The sequence below is a fragment of the Erythrolamprus reginae genome, chromosome 7, assembly GCF_031021105.1.
Source record: "Erythrolamprus reginae isolate rEryReg1 chromosome 7, rEryReg1.hap1, whole genome shotgun sequence".
In the NCBI taxonomy this organism is placed as follows: Eukaryota; Metazoa; Chordata; class Lepidosauria; order Squamata; family Dipsadidae; genus Erythrolamprus; species Erythrolamprus reginae.
In genome coordinates, this window is record NC_091956.1 from 62,356,718 (window position 1) to 62,371,974 (window position 15,257).

A 15,257-nucleotide genomic window follows, 5' to 3' on the forward strand; every position below is an offset into this window, starting at 1 on the left:
GAAATATAAATATTATTGCTGTTCATTTATACTTAGGAAAATAGTTTACACAGTAAGAAATCTAGTTTATTATTATATAAGTCCATAAGTTATATAAGTATAAGTCCTTATTATATAAGTCCATAAGTTATATAAGTATATGCTATCTTAATCAGGCAACTTAAGTGGAATTGAACATTAAAACATTTTCGTATTTGAATTAGACACTTAGACACTTAGATTAAAATTATATGCTCTATCAGTTATGAGTTAACCTGATTTATTTTAAAAAGAAAATGTACTCTCTTCTTTTTTGGGGGAAAAAGTCCATAACAATGCATTTCCAAAATGATTAAAATGTTATTTTGCTACTTTCAGAACCTTCATATAAAATAAATGGGGATTGTCGGTTCTATCTTGGTATGCCTCAAGAGACTCTAAAGACACTGAGAAATGGTTCACAAAGTAAAAATTCTCCTGATTCTGCACCAACTGTAGGACCACAAGAATTAAGAAAATGTACAGCTAGACTTCCAAGTAAATCTGAAAAGGCCCTGCTAGCACCTGCATTTGGTCTCCATCTTGTGTCTGAAAAGAAAAACAGAGGCAAAGAGTCACAGTATGGACACCCAAAACCTCTCCTGCGAAATATCGTATCTCCTCTGAGTGCTCATAGATTGAAACCAATAAGGCAAAAAACAAAAAATGCTGTGGTAAGAGCTTGTACATTTCTAAATAATATCTCTGCAGAAATAAAAAGTAAAATGGAAAAGTAATACGGTGGTACCTTGGTTAACGAACGCCTTGGTTAGCGTACTTTTTGGATAACAACCAAAAATTCCAGCAAAAATTTGCTTTGGGTACCGAAAAAAAATTCGGATGCTGAACAGAAATTTTTGGTTATTATTCAAAATGTTACATCCATTGTCCCTTACTCCCGCCCCCCTCTCCTTACCTCTTGCCCCTTACCTCCCCCAATTGTCTCTCACTGCCCCCCCCTCTCCTTACCTCTTTATCTCTTGCCTCTCTGCCTCTGTCCCCTCACCAGGGGAGCAGCAAAGCGTCGCTTTGGCTATGACGAGGCAGGCACTGACTTTGCTGTTCCTGGCGGCGGCTTCTCTTTGAGGACACCGGCTGCGGTGGCAGCTTCTTTTAGGGGGCAGCAGCGGCGGGGGCCTGGGGCCTGGACATGGACGTAATGTCCCCGGCGCTGCTGTTCCTCGAAAGGAAGCTGCTGGAGCCGCCGCTGCCCACCAGCCGAAGCAACGCTTTGCTGCTCCCCTGGCGAGGGGACGAAGGCAGAGAGGCAACAGGTAAAGAGGTAAGGAGGGGGGGGGGCAGGAATGAGTGCCAATGGGTGCGGGAGAAAAAAATCCTCAATTTTCAATTTTCCCCATAGGAAATAAAGGCTGGGGACCAATTAAATCCATTTCCATTATTTCCTATGGGGAAAATTGTTTCGGATAATGAGCATTTCAGTTAACCAACCTTACGGAATGGATTGTGGTTGTTAAGCGAGGTACCACTGTTCTATTATAGAAATTACTTAGAGAAATAATGTGATTATAAATATAAGCATGCTTAAATGTGCCTAAATTGCTGAAGTATAAAATAGTGTTTATGATTTAACATTCTTTTTTTCTTCTAAAATGCTGAACCCAAACATTAATCACTACCTGTGACTAGCTCTGTTTTTGCATTGAGTTAAAGTAGGTAGCTACAAACAACAAATACATAGATTCAATTTATTTCTGTTGCTTGTAAGCAGAGTGCAGACTTAGTTCTCAATGATACAGAACCTGTACTCTCAGGATTTCCTTCAGTGGAAATGCAAATTGAGTAATGAATTCTCAATAGAATGTGAAAATAAAATTAGTACTGGCTGATCTAGCATCTTTATAAAGATAAGTTTAGATTCAGTACCTAAAAAGATAAAATTGGTGTAATCTTGCATGTTTTTGTGATGCTTAGTAACTATTTTTTTAAATAACAGCAACAAATATAACTGGCTTTAATGTTTCCAATTCAGTTATTAGAATCAAAAGGCTTCTTCTCAATCCTTAATTTTTAATTTTATATCCGTCTCTATTTGAGTGCTATTGTTGTCTCCCCCCTCCCCATCTTTAGTTCAAATCTCTTGGTTTAACTCTCATAATATTTTTCTATTGATCAATTCTGTTTTTCCTGCTAATATCCATGTCTGGTATATTGGTTTTCATAAAATTGTAATCACTTTTCAGTGACATAAAAAGATTTTTTTCTGTTTAGTTTGATAGCAATATGTAATATATGTATATAAATGATTTTTGGCACTACAGATATAATGCATATTTGGTGAAGGAAGTTTTTCTTTTGATTTCTTGCACTGTATTTAGAAGAATAGAATAGAATTAAATAGAATAGAATAGAATTTTATTGGCCAAGTGTGATTGGACACACAAGGAATTTGTCTTGGTGCATATGCTCTCAGCGTACATAAAAGAAAAAGATACATTTGTCAAGAATCATGTGGTACAACACTTAACGATTGTCATGGGGTCAAATAAGCAATGAATAAACAATCAATATTAATAAAAATCTTAGTATACAAGCAACAAATTACAGTCATACAGTCCTAAGTGGGAGGAAAAGGATAATAGGAATGATGAGGGGGAAAAACTAGTAGAAATAGAAGTACAGATTTAGTAAAAATTTAGTAAAAATTATTTTGTTGTTTTTCAACATATGTTCTAGGTGAGTATTCTAGATACAGGAGAAGTATGTATGGAATTTTTAAAGGAATATAACTCACAGGAGTTTGTAAAAGAAGTACTGAAGATTTCTTGTGATGGGAATGAGGTAACTACTAATTTAAATATTACTAAATTCAATGTTTATGCCAACATTACCATATTATATAGAGTTTGGCTGAAGATCTAAATCTGTGTATAAAATTTGCAGATGATGTCGGTCAATAAAGATAGCAAAGCTTTCTATAGAAAATTAGTTTAAATTGAGAACCTGTGCAGTTTTAATTTGAAGTACTCTTTATTGCATTACTATTGTTTACTTTATAATTCAGTTTAATAAGACTTTTTTTCTGTATATTAAGGTCACAGTTTACCATCCAAATGAAGGTATAGGTGTTCCTCTTAATAACAAACCTCCGGCATTTCCTGAACACATAAATGTATATAGCTTTGACAACTTGCCAGGTAATTATAATTTCTTTGAGTCATTTAGAATTTGTTTTTCTTTTAAGTTCACATTTTGGATGAAATTTGTGACAGGAATTAGATTGACACAGAATGAAACCAGGAACAGGTGGAAGTGATTGATCAACGTGTATTAGTACACTGCTGGCTGAGGATAAGCTAGTAATCTAAAGAATTATAACATACAGTAATGTTTTATAAAATTATAGAGCGTGCAATATAATCTTGATAACGCTCCATTTTTCTCAGCTGATTCATTCTGTTGCCTACTATCCTGTGTCAGCAGGTGTGTGTGTGTATATATACATACATACAGTACATACAAACAAACAATATGAATATATGAATCATCTATAAATTGCATACTGAGATCTTTTGAAAGTGTTGATGCCATAATTATAAATACCGTACCTTTCAAAAGTTCTTTCCTTAACTGCTTTGAAAGATATAATTAGCTCCCATTAAATAAATAGCTTTTTAAAGGCATTGTCGCTGATTTTTGTGCTCCCAAAGTATACTTTCTGTTCATTACATGAGATGTCCATTGTTGTCTACTATCACTGGTGGCCATTTGCCAATTTTGGACAAGAATGTTCCAATCCTGCATGAAGATGCAAGAACTACATTATCCCTGAGCTAGAACAGTTCCTCTTCCATGTATGTGTCAGGTGTCACTGACGTTTCTTTGACTTTTACGTTTCTTTGGACAGAAGCTTGTTACTTTGACCTGTCTCTAGGAATAACTTTAGTTTTTCACAGTTCTGTCAACCTATTAGAAATAGGATTCCTTCCTTCTCCACTCTCCCGCCATCTCACCCATAGTTACCCATCTTAAATCTAAGACAGGACAGATAACAGTATTTAAACACAGAATTAAAAACATAGCAAATCAATAAATAATATATATGGCTTCCAAGGGACAAAATCAGCCAACACATCAATAGAAGTATGGATTCAACCACATACTTGGCTAAGTAGCAAAACCAGGTCTTCATGGCTTAGAAAGATCAGCAAGTCAAGTTCCCAAAGTGAAGATTTATCAGGAGCACTGCATATTCCTAGAAGCTGATTTATTTATTTTGTCAACTTGTTCAAAGTTTTTTTTTTCATGTGGCTTTAGTAGGCACCATGTTATTTAAAGTTTACTGCCACATGCTTTCTGTTTAATAATAAGTAAGGTTGCCACAACGATTTTTGCATTTTCTTATCAATTTAAAATAATAGCAATACATAAGCATAAATCTGTATATGAATGAAGTTTGGAATTATGGTCTGTAGGAGATACATCAAAACAAAAGAAGGAAAAGAAATGAAATATGGAATGATTTACATATATGGGGGTGGAGAGCATAGGAAAAAATATTTTCTTGTTTTTCTTAGGTTAAAATCAAGATATTTTCGCTTGTTATAAGTAAAAATATAAACTGAACTGTAACAACTTTCTTTCTTTTAGAGAAGTACTGGAAAAAGTATCAATATGCTGCCAAATTTGTGCAGTTGGTAAGATCCAAAACACCCAAAGTCACCTTCTATACAAGATATGCCAAGTGCATGTTGATGGAAAATTCAGCTCCTGCAGATGTGGAAATTTGTTTTTATGATGGTATATGTCCTTCAGTTCTTCTGCACCTTTTCTTCAACTGTTACATTTGCAATTAGACTTTTAATTGACCACAACTTTATTCTGCTAATAGTACCTTAACTTGTGTATTTTAAGGAATTTTGCTAATTGATTCATCATACACTAAATATACTAAAAATCTTAACAGAAATTAATATATTTGTGTATCTGAATCTGTAGAGATTCTCAGTCATCCAAGTCATGGTTGTCCCAAAGGTGCTTTTTTAGGAAGCAACTAGACTTTCTTGTTTTTTCTTTGAAGATGCTTTCCTTCTCATCCAAGAAGCTTCTTTACCTCTGACAGGTTAATGAGGAATGGGTTTATATTGTTTGCAGACATCTAGCCATTTACATCTGTTTAGAGGGTTGTTGAAGCACTTGAAGGTTTATCTGTGTCTTCAAGGTCACTTGAGTAATGCTTCTAGTTCCTGTAGTCTGCAGTTTACAGCTGTATACCGTATTTTTCTGAGTATAACATGCACCTTTTTCCTCCCTAAGATAGGCTGAAAATTCAGGTGTGTCCTACACTCTGAATGCAACTTTTTTCGAAGCTTTTTCCCTCCAGTCCTAACTAGCTACTAATGATCTTCCCAGCTCTTACCTTGCAGGCTCTTTCATTGTTACTGTCTGCAAATAATGTTTTCCAAGCCCTCAGTCTTTACAGAGTTTTTTTTCATTATTTTAACTTTTTCCAAGTTAGTTTCTTTCCAGCTCTAACCAGGTGCTAACAATGTTCCCAGCTCTTACTGCTTGCAAACTCTCATTGTTACTCTCTCCTAAGAATTTTTTCCAAGCTCTATCTTTGCAGGAGGTTTTTTCATTGTCTAACTTGCTCCAAATGTTTTTTTCCAGCCCTAAAGCAGGTGCTAACAATGTTCCCAGCTCTTGCTTGCTTGCAAGCTCTTTCATTGTTACTCTCTCCAAATAAAGTTTTTTTTTAAAGGTCGTAACCAGGGGATAAAATAGTGTGCTGAAACTGACCAGGCTAAGGATGCTAGCCAGAAGAATATCTGGTAAGCAGATTCTTTCCCCTATTTTCTTCCCCAAAAACTAAGGTACGTCTTATATTCCAGTGCGTCTTATACTTCGAAAGATACGATAAATCCTTTCATTCCCCACTATCCTGTCAGAGATGAAAGAGGTTCTTGGATGAGAAGCAAAAATATCTTCAAAGAGAAAACAAAGTCCAGTTGCTTCCTGAAAAAGCACCTTTGGGACATATTTAGCTATCGCATGCTGGGCACCACTAAATATATTTTTCTTGTGCTTTTATAGCAATACTGTATCACTTAGACTTATATACCACTTCATAGTGGAGACAATTTTTAATTGAGGATATTCATAAATGATTGTTATTATAACATGTAATTGTTTGAAAATTAAATTTTAGTATTTATACCTTTTTTGACCGACCTCTACATGCAATTGACATGGCCATGTGTAATCCAAAGCCTCTTTAAGTGGTTTTCAGAATCTCCTCTGAACGCAATAGCTGAAAACTGGCAGAAACTTCATTTTTCAGAGAAGCAAAGTTAAAATCTTTTTTTTTAAGCTTTCAAATGCCTTCCGCAAAATGTTCACATGCAGTTGATAATTGGAGTTAATCCTCAGGTTTCAGTGGCAACAGGGACTGATTTTCTGTTGCTAAAACAATCTGGCTGTAAAATGCAACATCATGTTGCTTAGCAGTGGCAATTCCAGCGATCCAGGTTGCTGTCATTGAGCCAGGACTTTGCATCTTCTGACTTCCTGCTAGATTCTCCATTGATCTTATTTATCTACCAAATTTATATTTTTATTTATTAAATGTCTATATCATCAATTGTGCTGCTACAGCAATTCTGGACAGGTTACCATATAATAAAAAGTTAAAAAGTGCTAAAAACAATTGCAATTAGAACAATGAGTAGACAGTTAAAGATTTAAAGATGATGGGGGAGGTATTCTCTACTCTGTCAGGCACCCCCTACAGTAGCAGGTCCCTGTTGGGATCCCAGGCCAAGCAATCTGTTTAGGCTCTTCCAAAGGCCAAGAATGTGGGGGGTGGCCCTCATCTCTGATGGGAGAATATTTCAGGGGGTAGGGATCACAGAATAGGTTGTTTTCTTGGATCCTGCCAGGTGAAATTCTTTCACCTACATGTTCCGAAGTGGGCCCTTTCCATTGGAATGAGTGGGGCTGGTTAGTCCCATTGGGGTAAGGTGCTTCCTCAGATACCCTTATATATCTGCCCATGTCACCAAACAAGTAACTGGGCAATGCAGCAGTGGGGGGGGGGGGAACTCAGAGATTGTGGTTGTGAGGATGCTGTAATATCTGGAAGTACTAGGACCTATGATAAGTACCATTCATTCAGTGCTTTCAGAATTCTGAATGGACATCTGAGGACTATCTGTAAAATATTTCCTAATATTGATTTAAAGTCATAAACGAGAGCTTCAATTCCTGTGCAGTTTTTTTGTAGGAAGTTTTGAAGGCAGTGAGAAATTGGTATTCCAAAAATTTCCCCACCACAATATTTATTCTTCAGACAGACAGATTGCATTAGTATTTTATTCTGGTACTGAATAATATTGAACTGTTGGAAATTTTCAACTGTAATTTTATTTTATTTTAATATACAGTACATCAAAGAAAATGAGTACATTTCCTCTACTTGACCATTTTTCCCCCCAGGGGCAAAAATACACAAAGCAGCAGAAACAATACGAATAATTGAAAAATCTGGAAAAGCCTATACAATAAGAGAAGAAAATGAAATTTTACAGAAGGATGTACAAATATATGTCCATCATGCAAATGAGGTATTGTTTATATTTTATTCAAGGGGGAGGTGTGAAAGTGCATTTTTTTTCAATTTATCTATTTTGTTCCAGCTCTGTTTGAAAAACTAAGAAGTGGTGATAGGCAGTTGGGACAAATGAATCAATGAAGAATAATGTCAATTGGGGAATAATATTTAATAGATTGATCAATTTCATTTTTATATACATATGCAGTGGTACCTTTTCTTACGAACGCCTCTTCATACGAACTTTTCGAGATAGGAACCCGGTGTTTAAGATTTGCTTGCCTCTTCTTAAGAACCATTTTCACCTTACAAACCGGAGCCCGGGCTCTCTTACTGCGTGTGCGCTCTCTTACTACATGTGCACTCTCTTACTGCTGCAGGGATTCCCCTGCCTTGTGACTGCCACTGCCGGGATTTCCCATTTACTTGCCACCCCCGCCGGGATTCCCTGCCTCTGGACTGAAGCGCCTGGGATTTTCCCTTTGCTTTCCAGCGGCTGGGCGAGATGCCCTCCCTTCCTCCTCTTCCTCCTCCGGAGCCCGTGGGGACAGCCACACACTCCCCTTTATCTCCCCGGCCAAAGAAGTGGCAGCCAGTTGAAGTTGCAGCCTGCAGTCCTAATCTGGCCACCACTTCACCTCCCTCCGCCTGATCCTGGGCAGGCCCGGCGACCCTGCGCTGTTTCTCCATCTGTCATAAACACACAGAGGAACATGAGGCCAAGAGAGAGGTGGAGAAAGGGGAAAAAGAAACGGGGAGAAAGAGAGGAAGGGAAAGAGAGAGGGGGGAGTGTGTGTGTGTGTGTGTGTGTGTGTATGAGAGAGAGAGCCAAAACTACAGTTCTCCCCTCCCCAACCACGCACCAGCTTTGCCTCGCTAAATAGGGTCTAGCGCCTGAGGGAGGATGAGAAACTTAATGGTCGAGGGCGGGAGGGAAGGACTGAAAGGCAACCGAGCGAGGCTTGTGAGGTAAACTTCAGTTTCTCAGCATGGACCAGCAAAAGGCGGCGGCGGGAGGGAATACAAAGAACAATTGGAGAGATGGAGCCACACTCGGCTACCCAGGCTTTCTGAGAAAGAGAGAAAGAAAGGCAAATGGAGAGGAAGGAGGACAGAGAGTCCCATATTCAAGAGGGGAGAAAGAGAGAAAGTCCCATTTTCCAATGCGGCCGGGAAGAAGGCAAAAGGGGTGAGTTTTGGCATTGCACGCATTATTCGCTTTTACATTGATTCCTATGGGAAACATTGTTTCATCTTACGAACCTTTCTTCTTACGAACCTGGTCACTGAACAAATTAAGTTCGTAAGATGAGGTACCACTGTATATCGGAGAGGGGCGGTATACAAATCTAATAAATTGAATTGAATTGAATATATATACACATACATACACATACACGCACACACGTGTGTGTGTATTATATATGTATATACAGTACAGTGTTCCTTCGATTTTCGCGGGTTCGAACTTCGCGAATAGCCTATACCACGGTTTTTAAAAAAATATTAATTAAAAAATACTTCACGGTTTTTTTCTATACCACGTTTTTTCCTGCCCGATGATGTCATACGTCATCGCCAAACTAATAATTTTTGCAAATAACGAAAAAAATAATTATTGTTAATAAATAATGATGTTTATAAATATCAGGATCACTAAGTGTCTTATTCAATGGGGAGTATCAGTAATAATGGTGAGTAAATGGTTGTTAAGGGAATGGGAAATGGTAATTTAGGGGTTTAAAGTGTTAAGGGATGGCTTGTGATACTGTCCATAGCCAAAAATGGTGTACATTTACTGTACTTCCGCATCTCTACTTCGCGGAAATTCGACTTTCGCGGGAAGTCTCGGAACGTATCCCCCGTGAAAATCGAGGGAACACTGTATATTCATATATATATATAATCTCTTTAAATTGCCTTTTTAATAGAATTATCCATACTTTCTATTGTGGTGCACTATGCTCCTATTCCTTCATAAAGGAACAAAACGACACCAGCAGTTTAATTTTAATGTGCCTGTTTGCATTCATTTCCTTATTTTAATAGGCTCATCGCATTTGCCTTGCACTGGAAACTGCCATTCTGGCAGAAGAAAGAAGTGCAAGCGTTCCATTTTTCCCCATTATTGTTGGTCGGTAAGTTGTGACATTTAGTGTTCTTTATTTTCCAATATAATTGTTTCTCACATGGCTGACACTTTTTCATAGAGATTTTCATTTATGCTTTCATGTAGAGCTAAATGTCTTTTCTCCACCTCAGTAAACCAGGAAATCCTGAATCTCCGAAAGCTTTATCAACTACAGCCCCATCTTTGATGCCTGCAGGTTTGAAGAGAGATGTTGCCATATCCGAATCTTCAACTCAAGCATCTAATATTAACCTATCTGTAAGCGCATGCACAGATCATTCTTTTATTATACGCTTACATTTTAATTTTGGCAATTACCCAAGATTGCTTAGAGAGACCTGAGCACTAGTGAAATTAAATTATTTTGTTAAGTACTGAAACCTCTGGCAAAGTTTGATCTATTATTATAATCTTATATTTCCATGAATGTCTTCTAGATGTGTTATGAAGGATCTGCATTCACAGAAGCTACATCTGAATCAAAAAGCTCTTCTGGCAGCTCCAAAGACTGTGTTCCACATTCATCACAATTGCTAAAGTCTGTCTTTGTAAAGAACGTTGGCTGGGCTTCTCAGGTGAGTCTGTAATTCACTCAAAAAACCCAAAACCCAATCAGATTTATATGATCACAGTGAAGATGGAGGAGAGTTACAAATTGATATGTAACTCTGTTCTCTCTTCCCATGTGTTGATATTTGCTACAGATTAGCCTATAGTTAATAGTAGAACATAATATTACCATTAGTTTTGTATTGTACTTGATACATAAAAATTGCCAGGATTATAATGCATATGAATAGGTACATGAAGCAGTATATAATTTGCCAAAAAACTGGTTACACCTTGCTCAACTAGTAGGCAAAAATGAATGCAATGATTTCCATCCATTGCAGTTTTATCTCTCCAGAGTTTTCTCTCTGAATAAATTAATATTTTTAGATGAAACCAAATTATCAAAATAACGGAGATTGCTTCTCATCTAAGCCTGAAGCCAGGTCCTAATTATGAAATCACTGTAATATAAAATAATCGCCTTACAGTGTGGGATACTTTTTTTGATAGTCAATTCTTGAGTGATTAAACAGCTGTAAACAGCTTTTTTATAGACTTCCGTATATGAAATAATCTTTTTTTTCCTCTTAGTTCACAAGTGGGGCAGTATGGGTTCAATTTAATGATGGATCCCAACTGGTTGCTCAGGCTGGCGTTTCCTCTATCACTTACACATCTCCAGCTGGTGATATAGTTAGGTATGTATCAGTTTTGTTATTATTAAATAATCCTTCAATAAATATCAGTCTCTAGACTTTATATTTCCTCATTTGATTTCTAAGCAAGAGTGTGGGGACTGTGGAGATTTTTGTATGTGGGATGTTCCAAGCAAAATGATTTTTGTAAAGTCAATGTGTCAATTTTGATTTTAAAAGATTAAATATTAAAATGTCAGTTTGTAAATTCTGATAATTTGTTACTTTCTCCATTTGTTTTCATCAACTATCTGTTGTACTGCTACATGTATATTATTTTTAAAATGCTTTTACAGGAAAAAAACTTACATAATAAATTATGTTTAACAAATCTGAACTAAAATTAAGAAGAAACCTCCTAAAACAATAAAAACATGAAAACCACTAAATAATAAAAAATGTTATGTATGTATTTAGAGGAAAAGGTTTCAATGTCAAATTCAAATGCCCAATTATATTTTTCAATGTCATGATTCAGTTTTTAAATGAAAAATTAAACCTAGACTGCGCTGAATCATATACTTTTTATCTTGCTTGTCCTTTAACACTAAACTAATTCAGAGGCCAAGTTAAAGAAAGTAATGAAGCCATCCTTAGAAGCATGGCACATGAACGTCTTCTAAGAGTAGAGGAGCCACCTTTTTACAAGCTCTTATTAATTGCAAGCCAGTTTATTCAATCTGAACATTTTATAAATGAATGGAAAGTCCTTCAATTATACAATAATCTCCAGTTTTTTAATAGGATAATTCATGTTATGAAAAGTCACTTTCATGAAAAGACTAGGAAAACAGTGAACATATAATGTAATCCATTAGTAGGCATTTGTTGAAATGTGAAATGCTTTGTTTGCATGTTTTCACTCAACTGAAATTATTGAGCTGAAATAATCTGTAAAGCCTGATTTATATCTGTAAAGCCTGATGTAAAGCAAATGTGATTAAAGCAAACTAACTCAAAATTCTTAAACTCTTAATTCTTGGACAAACATATTTAATATCACAATTCCCGATTTGTATAGAATAAAAATAGGAATCCGCTAGTGAACTAAATAAATTTTTGTTGGCCCACCACCACCACCACTTTTGCTTGCAAGTAGCAAGTAGAAAACTGCTTTCTTATAATATGTATGTACACTTGTACATAAACCAGTGTTCTACAATTATGTGCAAATTTATTTAGTGGCTGTTTTAATATTAAACAACAAAAACTCCTGATGTCCGAAAACAGCAATTGAGGAATTAATTTTAGGAACTTCCAGTATTTAAAATATATTTATGTAGGAGAAATGTGGAAAAAAATGTAACCTATTTATGGTTATTGTAACTATAATTTACTTATGGTAATCTTGTTTTTTGAATTTGTACCACATGCTAACCATTGCAGGTTATATGTGGTTGATCAATTTTTGTTCTATATGTGCAAAATATAACCAAAGCATACAATTGTTAATTTTTTTTAATCCCTTATCTCTTCTCTGAAAATGTGGTTTAAATCATTAGACCATTAGTTTCATTTGTCAATGAGTTATCTCTAATTGGAACATGTAATGCAAAAGGTGAAAGTTTGTGGACTCCACTGAGATCCTCTTCTAACTTACCTGTTTTTTAAAAAAATGACTTTTAATAAAGCAAAATTAGAAAAATGACCTGCTGCAAAGCAAAGCAACAGCTTTCAGCATATTGAATGGGAATATGTCCCCTTGGTGCTACAAACTCATCCTCACTGCCCCTTTCCCCTTCAAGTGGACATGGCTTGATGGGCAGGTGACTGGGTGGGTGTGGCCAACTTGTAAAATGTGGTGAAACTCACTTAACAACGCTCTTGCTTAGCAACAAAACTTGGGCTCAATTGTGGCCATAAGCCTTTCTTTCTTTCTTTTTCTCTTTCTTACCTTTCCTCCCTTTTTCTGTCTTCCTTCCATCTTTCTTCCTTCCTACTATCTTTCTTATTTCCTTCCATATTTTTCTTTCCTCTCCCTTCCTTCCTTCCATCTTTCTTTCTGCCTTCCTACCATCTTCCTTCCTCTTTCCTTTGTCTTTCTTGCTTCCTACCATCTTTGTCTCTCTTCCTGTATAGCAAACCACTTGCTCTCCCCCCTCCTTAGTGCCCCCTGCTGCCTGCCTTGCCTCTTAATGGCCCCCTAAGTCATCCCACCACCCACCAGGGGGCAGTACTGCTCACTTTGGGAACCACTGCTTTAGGGTGTCCAGAAAGGTACTTCAGGAGAGAATAGCCCAGTTCACAAATGAGTTCTTAGTACAGTGGTACCTCGAGATACGAGTTTAATTCGTTCCGGACCTGGGCTCTTAAGTCGAGCAGCTCTTATCTCGAACGACTTTTCCCCATAGGAATTAATGTAAATAATTTTAATTGGTTCCAGCCCTCAAAAAACTCACAAAGTTAGTCTAAATTATGCAGAAAGACATGTTTTTAATGAAGAAATGTACATGTACATATAAATGAATAATGAAGTTTCTTTCACTTAACTTGTAAACTTTCTTAAACTTTTAAATTTACATATGTTCAACTTCTCTGCCACCCAATCCTGTAGGACAGAGGTCCCCAACCCTTTTTGCACCAGGGACCGGCTTTAAGCGATCAAGAGAGGAATGGGTGAATGAATGGACGGAGGGTGGGAAGGAAGGAAGGAAAGAGGGAAGGGACAGGAACAGAGGAAGGAAGCAAGGAAACTTATGAAAGGGGAGAGTAAGAGAGGAATGAGTGAAGGGAGGGAGGGAGGGAAGAAGGTGGGAAGGAGAAAGAAAAGAAGAAATAGAGGAAGGGAAGGTAAAAGAGAGAAAGAAAAAGAGCAAGAAAGAAAGCTGCAAGCACCCCCCCGAGCCCCCCAGGCCGGCTGCAACCTTTTAAAACACGCGCGCCGCTTCGCAGCTGTCTCCTGAAGCCGAACGCGGAAGTTAGCGTTTGGCTTCAGGAGACAGCTCCTTGGCGCTTGTATCTCGAATTTGGGCTTGTAAGTAGAACAAAAATATCTCTCCCCTCCCAGCTCTTATCTCGAGTTGCTCTTAAGTAGAGCAGCTCTTATGTCGGGGTTCCACTGTAATTGGTTATGCCCATCATCATAGTTGTCATTTCAGGAGTTTATCCTTCACAAAATCCAATATTTTCTGGCTCAATATGGGGGTTTCTCCATTTTAAATTAGAAAAAATAGAAATTACCACTACCTAGCAAGATCAGGAATGGAAACGTTGTAACCTTTAGATACACGAGTAATTAATTCCTGGCTGATTCTGCCTAATGAATGAAGATCCTGCTTCCACAGGTTATTCATGGGTGGATTAATATCAGCTGTCCTAAATTCTCTTCAGGGCCAGATAATATTGTAAAGAATCTCTTGTGCTTCAGAGATCTCCATCCACTTTATAGATGACGACAAACACGCTGAACATCACTATAGATTACATCACCTATCTCTCCATTGCACTGAAACATAATTGGAAATCCATTGTCAAATCATTTTAGGTTTGCACTACAATTTAATATAGTTTTGAGAAGTAAAACCTAGCCTTCCCTATCCACCCACCCAATTGCAACAGAGTTCATTACGAGTTTGGTCCTTTCCCAAATATTCAGTGCAATCCTTACTTACTGTAAGATTATTTCTCTTACATACTAGAATGATGTAAAATAAAAAGTGTTATTCCAAAAGATTAAAATTGGAGTATTGGTATCTTCTTAGGTATTCAGAAGATGAGAAACTTCCAGAATTCATCAAAGAAAAATTGCACTGTCTATCTTCCATTCTGGTAAAGTTTACCAATCCAGTTGGCCCCCACTGACAAAACTGCATGTGACAAATTTAAAGAACTCAATGGTAATACATTTTGCTTATACTCACAGTAGATGACTTTCCTCAAAAAACCCAGACTGGTTTTTCCTGACTGGAATTAATGTATAAGTGTTCTACTTTTAAAACATTAAAGCAAAATTACTTGCATTTCATGTAATTTATAGCAAATCTTGTAACCGTCTTGGTCTCCCCTCCCCGCAAATGTAAATATGTGCATGTTCTGTTTTCGCAGCTCTCAAGAAAAAACACCCTGCTATTGCAATATATGCCTGTAAATATTTTGTATTTTATTCTATTTTCAGATATGAAAAGTATTGTTTTATGATTGTTTTATATTTTTGTAACTTTTTAATGAAATGTCCCTGCAAAAGTGTTAAAAAATAAATGCAGTGATAATTTAGTTCCCTTGATTTATTTAACACAAATGTCTACATATGCACAGTAATACTAGTTTACTAATAAAACTTTAATCTACAGTAGAA

At 36.7% G+C, this 15,257-nt stretch overlaps 1 protein-coding gene across 4 annotated transcripts in view; it reads left to right on the forward strand.

Moving 5' to 3' along the window:
• LOC139170457 (serine/threonine-protein kinase PLK4-like) overlaps positions 1–15,175 on the forward strand; it is a 28,234-nt gene extending 13,059 nt beyond the window's left edge. For 2 of the 4 annotated variants that reach the window (XM_070757706.1, XM_070757705.1), the window contains exons 7-16: positions 478–692; positions 2,713–2,817; positions 3,071–3,173; positions 4,627–4,776; positions 7,471–7,598; positions 9,635–9,723; positions 9,848–9,974; positions 10,154–10,291; positions 10,860–10,966; positions 14,665–15,175. In XM_070757706.1, coding sequence (XP_070613807.1) covers positions 478–692; positions 2,713–2,817; positions 3,071–3,173; positions 4,627–4,776; positions 7,471–7,598; positions 9,635–9,723; positions 9,848–9,974; positions 10,154–10,291; positions 10,860–10,966; positions 14,665–14,764 — 1,262 coding nt within the window. In that variant the 3' untranslated portion in view covers positions 14,765–15,175. Of the gene's footprint in view, positions 1–357; positions 693–2,712; positions 2,818–3,070; positions 3,174–4,626; positions 4,777–7,470; positions 7,599–9,634; positions 9,724–9,847; positions 9,975–10,153; positions 10,292–10,859; positions 10,967–14,664 lie in introns of all 4 variants that reach the window. The other 2 variants (XM_070757704.1, XM_070757703.1) reach the window with 1 other exon arrangement.
• Positions 15,176–15,257: the final 82 nt, after the last annotated feature.